The 9,393-nt window shown below is 35.6% G+C and overlaps 2 protein-coding genes across 12 annotated transcripts in view; one reads left to right on the top strand and one right to left on the bottom strand.

Annotated features, from left to right (window-relative positions):
• LOC135208626 (eukaryotic translation elongation factor 1 epsilon-1-like) overlaps positions 1-2,347 on the top strand; it is a 35,845-nt gene extending 33,498 nt beyond the window's left edge. The window contains exon 4 of the mRNA XM_064241009.1: positions 2,192-2,347. Coding sequence (XP_064097079.1) covers positions 2,192-2,317 — 126 coding nt within the window. The 3' untranslated portion in view covers positions 2,318-2,347. The remainder of the gene's footprint in view (positions 1-2,191) is intronic.
• A 580-nt stretch (positions 2,348-2,927) lies between these two features.
• LOC135208623 (uncharacterized) overlaps positions 2,928-9,393 on the bottom strand; it is a 292,063-nt gene continuing 285,597 nt past the window's right edge. For 10 of the 11 annotated variants that reach the window (XM_064241001.1, XM_064241002.1, XM_064240997.1 and 7 more), the window contains one exon: positions 4,563-8,902. In XM_064241001.1, the coding sequence (XP_064097071.1) occupies positions 8,783-8,902 (120 nt within the window). In that variant the 3' untranslated portion in view covers positions 4,563-8,782. Of the gene's footprint in view, positions 3,514-4,562; positions 8,903-9,393 lie in introns of those variants that run through there. The other variant, XR_010313193.1, reaches the window with a different exon arrangement.

The following is a 9,393-nucleotide window of genomic DNA, read 5'->3' as shown; positions in this document are numbered from 1 at the left end:
TGAGATCCATTCCTGTTTCAGTACACATTCTTCTATAGGAAGGATCATATGGGAACACTGTAAGATCCTTTAGGAATTCCATTTCAAGCCAGGTATTTTATATGCCCTGTTAGCCCCATCTCTTGTCTTACAAACTTTAAAATACTCTCTTTTTAGAGCAGGTGGGATTATGCTCAGTGCAAAGTTACCTTGGGTGATATAAAAAGGGATTTTGACGTAGGAAAAATCTATTTCTGGGCGAGGAAGCTGTGTCGCCCGGTGAAATACGTTCCTTTAGCTCTATTTCTAAGGTAAAATATTGCTAAAATACCAGAGAACTGCTAAATTGGACATGCCAGAATATTCTGACTCGCTCACCTTTTCTTAAAGGGTGTCGGTATGAATCTGGGGTGAGTGAAAAACACTACCACAGCAGCCTCTCCAATTAGCCTTTTCCACATCAAAACCCTTCAGAAAAGGGGAGCCGTGCTACGGCTCACTCCCTGTTACCGCGAAGGTAGCGTCAGGGCCGACATTCCTTTGATAGCCATTCCGAGAGCTGCACGTAATTTTTGCACTCTTATTTTTCTCTGCCTTTTTGGCTATGGATCGTCAATCTGCTTCCCCATCCAAGTTAAGTACTGGTTTTTTGTTTGACACTATTTAGAGAGTGATTTTGACCTTTGTGGCTCTTTTATTTAGGGTTTTGTCTGGTGTTGCCTTCGCTGAAGAGGCTGGGCGCCGCCATTATGCGTTCCCCTTTTTTGTCGTTTCGGTTTTGCGTGGTCTTCCATACTTCGTGAACCGAGTAGTATATCAGTACCCTTTATTTGCCTTTCTTGGATGGCAGTTTTTGTCGATCGTGTATATGTTTATTATTTTCGTGTTTTACCACGGGGGTTTCATTTCGAGCACGCGTCTTTGTTTCATGCCTCATCGGGTACCCACCGTTATAGTTTTACTGCTTTTCATTATGATTTTATTTTGTTCTTTTTCGTTATCATGCCTACCTCTGCCCTTCGGTTTAGTTATATCGTTACGGCATTAGGCCATTCTGGTTTTGTCCTGGTTAGGGCCATCCTTATCGGGTGGTCCTACCTGGTTGTTAGGTGTTTTAATAATTTAATGTTCATTTCCCTCCCTTTCTATTCCCCCCCCCCACCCCCGTGTTAGTGCATGATTTTACATTACTTTTAAGTATTTATTATTTATTTGTGTATGTTTTTCTTTGGGTGATCATGTCGGCTAGCCTACCACGTTGGTCTCTCCTGCGCCTTCCTCGCGGTCCAGTAACCGCGGGGAGCCGCTGGGTCACGTGATCGTCACCCCTCCCAACCTGCCTTTCTCCCTCCTCCGCTCGGGGCCCCCACTGGGTGGGTGCTCAGGTTGTCGCTGACGACCGACCCGAGTCTCTGCGGGGGAGTGTGGAGGGTGGATGATTTTTGGGAACACCCATAATGTAAATCTTATTTTTTCTGTGAGGAGCTGCCAACCAGGCCTTTGCTCCTCTTGGGACCATTTTCCTTTTAGGAATCTGTTCTGCTTCTTTAGGTTAATTCCTATTTTGTGACATCACAGTTTGGCTGCCTGTTATGCAGGTCTCTAATTTCTTTTGCTGTGACTCCTTGTAATTGATTACTATGTATGTTATGGAAAGCTTTTTCATCATTGCCTCACTTTTTATACAGGGTTCAAATCCAGATCTTGACTTAGTTTTCTCTTGGAGCCTTGAGCTACTTTTATGTAATCTTGTCAGCTACTCAATTATCTCATATCCTTTTCTCTTACGGGCTCTGTAAAAGTAATTGTTTATGATGAAGCAAATTCTTAAAAAATCTGTCAGTTCAAACCCCACAACAATGTTGCAGCTGAATTAGACTGCACAAAGAATAATTTAGTTAACTGCAGTTGACCATTGGCAACTTAGTCGCTTACCTACCTGAACCCACAGGGGTTTTTTTTCCCCTTCTCCAAGGATGATGCTGGTAGGAATCAGTGCACCTCACGATTACAATAGTTTGTGTAAAAGTTAAAATTTTTTTATTGAAAATTAATTTTAGATTTTAAAAATGTGATTTTTATCAGATTGTGGAGGAAATTTACTGCTGCCACATCATACTTTTAAAGGTGCGAAGTATATAAAATTCAGTTTGATTATGAAATACGTATGACTAATTATGCATTCTAATGGTTACCTTTTCTTCTTTTGCAGGAACAGTATTTGAATATTTCACGATGGTTTTCTGCAGTTCAGAATGATGCAAATTTGAAAAAATCACATAAACCTGTCCAGTTTTCTAGAACTTGTTTATATGAAGGGTCAGCAAGGTGCCATTAGTACATTTTCAAATAAATGAGTCACTATACATGGGTTTTGTTCTCATTAACATTCCTTGTGTCTAGTTTATGGAATTAATATTTATAGTTACTGCATATCCTCTTTATGGAATGAAAATTTATGGTTATACTTCACATCCTCTTGAAACTAATTGCTGTTGAATATAAATACGTAGTTTGCATTATAAAAAATTGAAAGTAATTTAATTGTGAAAACTTAGTTGGAAATCTGTGATCTCGTGGCAGGAAGTGTTCCTTCCTTGCAAGAAGTAGCAGATATACTCGTATTAGAGTGCTACCCATTTGTAGTGCTTGGTATGAATTAGTAATCTGCTGAAAGTAGTAAATTATTTAAACAAAACTTATTTATGTTAAGTACTTGATTCCATTTTCCTGATACTATACTTCAGGATTAAGCAGCCTTTAAGCTTTCAGTAGATACATTATTATTATTATTTTTTAGTTGTAGGTATAACCAAACCACTTTGTCAAAATACTCAATTTTCATAGGGCTGGCCAGAATAGTTACAATAGTTTTAATAGTTGCCGGATGTAATAGGTTAATGCCATGCAACTGAGAGAAAAGCAGATAGCTATCCAGCTGTCTTATCTCTAGAAATGGAATTTGTTAACCCTGCAAAAGAACCTCCACAAACTATGGTTCAGCTGCAACATCCTGCTAAGATTTTTGAGTCTCATGAAAACAAGTCCCCGCTGAAGGATATGGCAATAGCTGGGGAAGGACCACATCATCATCTGCTTTCTCAAACCTGGTACTACATGTACTCTGCATTGTTCATGCTCCTCTGCTTGGGAAAAATGGTGTCGAGGGAGTGAATTGCTTATGAATTTTGTCAGAGTGCATTTTGACTTTCTGGATGGTACGAAGTAAGATTTTTTTTTTTTATGTGGAAACATTGACCTAGATTTCTGCTGAAAATACTTGGGCCTAAACAGAAAAGGATTACAGTAATTTTAAAAGATTAGAGGTCCAAACTTCATGAAGATCACAATGAGAGAGCAGGTCATAGAGGTCTTTAAATGGACATCTCTTCACAGATATAAAGATAGTCCAATATGAAGAATTGACACACTAGTACTTAATGACTGAACCAAAATCCTTGCCTTTGTGATGTCTTCTACAACATGCAACCTTTCACTGTTACACTTGAAAGCACACAGCTACGCAGTTCTAGGCTGTGAACAAAGGTGTAAATTAATACAATATAATAATATACTGAGGTAGTAACTAGTTTCAACATAAACAAACCATAACCTGCACCGAACAAAATCCAAATACACAACCATTCACATCTTAAAAAAACTCAATCTAATCTGAAATTCACTTAAAAAAAGAATTTTCCATTAATAAACAAGGTGAAATTCAAAAGGAAATAACTTCACAGCTTAAATATAAAATATAATCACTTATGACTACTTGAATGTAGTAGTTCCTTGTTGGATAAGAGTGTTGCTTGCTCGCCTACTGATTTGGTAGCGAGGGTTTGTGCCCCAACATCGAATCAGAGGAATTAATTCCTGGTGATTAGAAATTAAGTTCTCGATATAATGTGGCTCAGATCCCACAATAAGCAGTAGGTCCCGTTGCAAAGTAACCAATTGGTTCATAGCCATATAAAAATATCTAATTCTTCAGGCCAACCATAGGAGAGCTGCTAATCAGCTCAGAGGTCTGGTTAAACTAAGATATACTTAACTTGATTGTAGTATGTACACAAATACTACTAATTAAAAAGTTCAGTAAAGAGAGAAAGATGAATGTTAGTTTTCTTTGAGCATACAAATGAGAAAGGTAAAATTCACTGAATTTGCAAAAGAAAACCAGGATGGATAAGAGACAACTTTGACATAACTGACATTGAAGTAATTGTGAAAATATGAACAAAGACTGAAAAAAATTTTAAATCATTATTAAGGCAATTTGGAAGAGAGACTACAAGAGCTGAGAATGCTACAGAGTGGCCCAACAATATGAGAGATGATACAGAGAATCATGTGAGGGTAAAGGGATCTCACAACTCATGGCTTTGTATTGAAAATAAATTTTTGTTGTAAAAAATTTATAAAGGGAGGAATGATAAATGAAAGCTTAGGATGAGTTACTTGACGACAGATTTTGTTTAAACAAATCTAAGTGACTTGCATCAAAATTTTCATAGTACACAGGTAATTTCAATCAGTGTACACATTTACTATAGTTGCGTAGGAATGGTATAAACATAACCACAACAGTAATATTTTATTTCTTGAGCTGGTTTACACACTGCACTATTCTAAAACTATCACTCCTGTATCCTACTGATATGCATTATTTACATTGAGGGATACAGACAGTCATTTTAGATGTTTAGAACATCACACTGATAATATACAACATGAAAATATGAAAAAGGAGAAACTACACAATTATTACATATACAAAACTTAGTGCTGTTTTAATATGCAAAAAAAAAAATAATAATTTATAGGGATTTTGAACTACAAAGACATAAAGCTTTTTTCACAGATACAAACTATTTGATGTACTGCTTTCTCGAGGTTGTGATTTATGATTTATAACTGTCTTGGTAACGGCTGCCAGCAAGCAAACTGTTGAGGCTGGCTTTTGTTATAGAAGATACCTCCTCCTGCATGTACCCTATGCTTCACTTATCTTGCCTCTACAAGACATGTAAAGTAAACCTTTGCAGCTACTTTATGGGGCACAAAAAAGGAACTCTTTGAAAGTAATATATGCATCTTTGAAACATAAGAACTGTTCATACAAATTCTGATATGTTCATGTGAGAATACAAGCTACTCATGTATGTAGGTCGATTATTATTATTATTATCAGTAATTTAACAATACACCCAAGTCACATTTTAAGAATCAGAGCTTACTCAAATGATCAGTTCCTTAAAGGTGAACATTGAAGCAAGATAGAGCTGAAGGAGCTGACAGCTAGGTGAGAACATAAAACTCATGACTGGTTGGTTCAAGTCCAATCATCTAAGGATTATGTACAAACAGATTAACCCAATATGGGGTTGCAACAATGATCAGTACAAACTGAGTTACACCTATTTAACACTTAAGTTAATGAGCACAACTCATGATCCAGTGCGGCATTAACTGTAAAATGTTTTGCATGACTGCCCTGGTTTCAATCAACAATGGCTGGCAGGTATGGAATGGAAATCTGTTGGAGAAACCTTGTTGAAATCAGTCTTGGGAAATAAATTTTAAAGAATCCATAATTGGTGAGAGCTGAAAATGTTATTACAGTGGTCTGGTTATACTATCTCATGATTTAATATTCTGTGCCTGGAGAAGTTGTAGTCAACACAGTGGCTGCTCTTATGTATCCATGTATGAGTTTGGAGTTGGAATCTCTGGAGGAGGTGTCATAATTGTTGGACCACAGTGGTAACTATGTAGGACTGCTGTGTTCTATAAAATGCCTATTACCTTTATTTTGATGGAAGAAAGTTTTAAGAGATCCTAACAGCAGTTCTTCCAAGATATTCATGACTGAATTCAAAAGCACAGTCATTCCTTGAATATTGAACCTCATCATTCTCAAAGGTTCAAAGGTTAAAATTTCTCATGAGAGCTTTGGGCTGAAATGTTTCACCTCTTTAAAAATTTGGTACTGAATACCCTAATGGTTCTAGTTCCAGTTTGTTAGACCAAACAATCATTAATCAATCAAACCTCTTTAGACAGTCTTGGTGAGGTGACCTATGAACCTTTGGACTCTGCCAAACATGAACTTGAAAGCTGCCTATGTCTTGTTCCCTTTTCTCTGGTTCACCTTTCTCTTTTTTAGGAATGAACCCAACATCCTGCATACCTGGTCGAAGGCTGTTCTGACCCACTCAGTACTTACTGTAAGCCTTCATGATATCCAAAACTTAAACATACATTTCACCTTCACAAAAAAACTCATAGTACGTATGTAGTATAGACATAATAAAAACATGTAGCCTTACTTAGAACAACCATTATGGAAACGAAGTAAAAAGTACTTGATGAATAAAATATTCACTCTATCTGGACAGATTATTTGTTGAATAAGACTATATTGAACGTTTTTTAAATTCATGTACAATTATAGAATTCTTGAATACTTTGTTGAACAGTATTAATAATTATATGACTACATATATGATGCATCACAACTATATAATAATGGAACATTATTATTTAACTGTGAAGGGGAACAGTTGTTTATGACAGTACTCAGTACACCATAAAGATTATACCATAAAGCCTATACTCTGCATTTAATTACAGTACAACTCAATGCTATGCCATACAGTTTCTCCTCTTTAAGGTAAAGGATAAACCCTATAGCATCTCATTGCAGATGCGGAACCAAATATGAGGTCAACTTCCATCTGCAAGAGTCTGTCGCTAACTGTCACTGGTAACTTAAATTTTGACAGTTGATTATGTACTAGTCCAGTTTTTCCTTGAGCAACAAAAGAACAGATTACAAAATCGTATGCATTTTATAAGAAACATTTGGATACCTGCAAAACATGTGAGAACTCAAAATATCTTGTCTTAAATGTCTTACATTAATAAAAATGAAAGGGGAAGCCAAAATAAAAAAAAAACTCAGAATTTGGTCATCTGAATCATTTGGTATTACAGTATTTGATTACTGTATTAATAACCCCATCATCCATCTATCCACGTTAGTAGACTTGCATCTAAAAAGTAGAAAAATAATTGAACTTCTGTAAATGGAAAAACTAGATAATTTCCCTTTCAAAAGAACAGCAGCGAGGGCTTAAAATTAACAATTAGATATTATGCTAAAACTGAAGGAATAATTTATGTTCTAGTAAGTTGCCGTAGGAATAATTTATGTTCTAGTAAGTTGCCACTGTGCTTAATTTCAAACTCAGTTAAATGACAAATTCAATTTCATTCCTAAATATGCCAGTTACAGTTAACATTGCTTTTCAGCAATGAAATAAATTTTCACAATTTGATCAAGATTTGTATAATCTGCCAGACGAAGGATATGCTGGTACCCTAAAATGTCAGAAATACGGATGGTAGGTAGTTTACCATCTGTACTGTACACATGCAAAGAGAATAATATGCAACAAAACAGAGTTGCTTATTGAAGAATTCATTTCAATACTGAGACCTCATTTCCACATCTGATATGACAGCTAGAATATACTGTAGAATATTATACAAGTTACGAACTAAATATACTGTATGTACCGTAGTCTCTATACCAACATGATCTTACCTTTGTAACTGTCAGAAGATTTTGTACTTTCTTTCAGCAAGTGTAACACTCAATATGATGATATAAATCAAATACAACTGTAATTAATCAGCAGAGGCTGAGGTTGTTGAAGCAACTGAATTCTGCTGTTATCCTTGGCCTTGGTTCAAGTGGAAATGTGAAATGGGCACATTTTTTATACAAAAATAAAATTTCTATATCAAATTTTGATATCCGCCAAGATTATAATAATTAAGGGTTATCTCTCACTACATGGAAAATAATTTGTTATGGACATTTATGTCTTATACTGCAGTTTTAAATGTTCTTTTACAGAGTTACCGTTATACATAGTTTTACATAAATTACTTGGTAACTTTTAAGTATATAGTAAATCTGGCTTATGAACCCTAAAAATAATAATATATATCTTGGTTTCACCACAATGAACATAATGTGCTCAGTTTAGTAAAAGCTTAAAAAGACAAACATCTAATCTTCCCTGATGTTTCAGTTATTCTTGAGTCATTCCTGCAAAACCAGTCATAACTTGCAGCTGTCCATTTTTGCATTGCCTCAATTTTCAGCACTTTGAAAAAATTATTTTATTTATTACCTTCCAAACACAGAAAGCCAAGAGAAAAAAAATAATTTATACTTTTGTATCTATCAGCTACATTCAGATACTTTATAAAGCAAGACAAGGTCACCTACAAAATTTTTACCATGTAAAAATTCTAAACTTTTACTTTGTTAACAGGTATGATTACTAACTAGATTTCTGGCTATCATTTATAAACAGCTAAGTTCGTATGAGTGTGACATTACATTATCCACATTTTCAATAAGATTTGTTTATCACATAGATCCATGCAAGGAAGTATATACAGTGATATGTGCAGTTTAAAGAGTCTCTTGCAGCAACCTTTCTATGGCACCTGTAGTTCCAATTCAGACATCTTTTGATTTTCTTGGCAAAAGTTTTAAAAAATCATTCTCGTTTCATATTATGATTTCCTCGTCAATTCCCAATTGCATTTTCTAACAAAACCTACTCTACATGAAAAACTCTAAACTTACTTCAAATCATATCTTTTGATTTTCTTGCTCCAATGTCAAATGATAAACAGTACATGTATCCCTCTGTTACGAAAACACTGAAGTTGCAGGGTGACTTAAGGCTAAAGTTGAAAAGTTGGAGAGAGAGATTTTTCACTTTGTGAGGCTTTGTGCTGTTCGGTGGATGAGCCTTTTGACCAGCCTTCCCCAGCGTCTCAAAAGAAGGCGGACTGCCCCGTGGCCGTGGCTCAAGTCACTTGTCAGTTCTTCCAGCTGTGTGTGCGCGGAGGCAGGTAACAGAAGAGCATGAAATAAAAGGTCAACAGTTGATAAAGACTGTATCTGACATCATCCTTGATTAAATAACATCCTTCTGTTATACAGGTTTAGCTAAACATTGTTCATTGATACGAATTTTAACTTTGTGAAAAGACCAAATGTGAACTTTCAACGATAAGCAACAACTAGTTTAGTTAGCACCGTCGAATAAACAATTCAATTCTTCACTGAGCTACCTTACCAGTTTTGGCTTTGCTATTGTTATTATTCTTATTAATAATTAGTTTAGCAAACCACTGAGTTAACATTCTGAACTCTTATAAGGCTGGCTGCTTTACCTCTGTAATCATTTTGCAGTAATTTTGTTATTCTCTCATATTTACGAGCCACAGAGAAAAGGGGACCAAATATCCAGTTGTGGAGAAACACTTCTCTGTAGGTTTCCATTACCTTACAGTGCAAACTACCTTTAGTAAAAAATGGTT

This window comes from Macrobrachium nipponense, chromosome 35 (genome assembly GCF_015104395.2).
Source record: "Macrobrachium nipponense isolate FS-2020 chromosome 35, ASM1510439v2, whole genome shotgun sequence".
Classification (NCBI taxonomy): domain Eukaryota; kingdom Metazoa; phylum Arthropoda; class Malacostraca; order Decapoda; family Palaemonidae; genus Macrobrachium; species Macrobrachium nipponense.
This window is presented reverse-complemented; position numbering and strand designations above follow the sequence as displayed.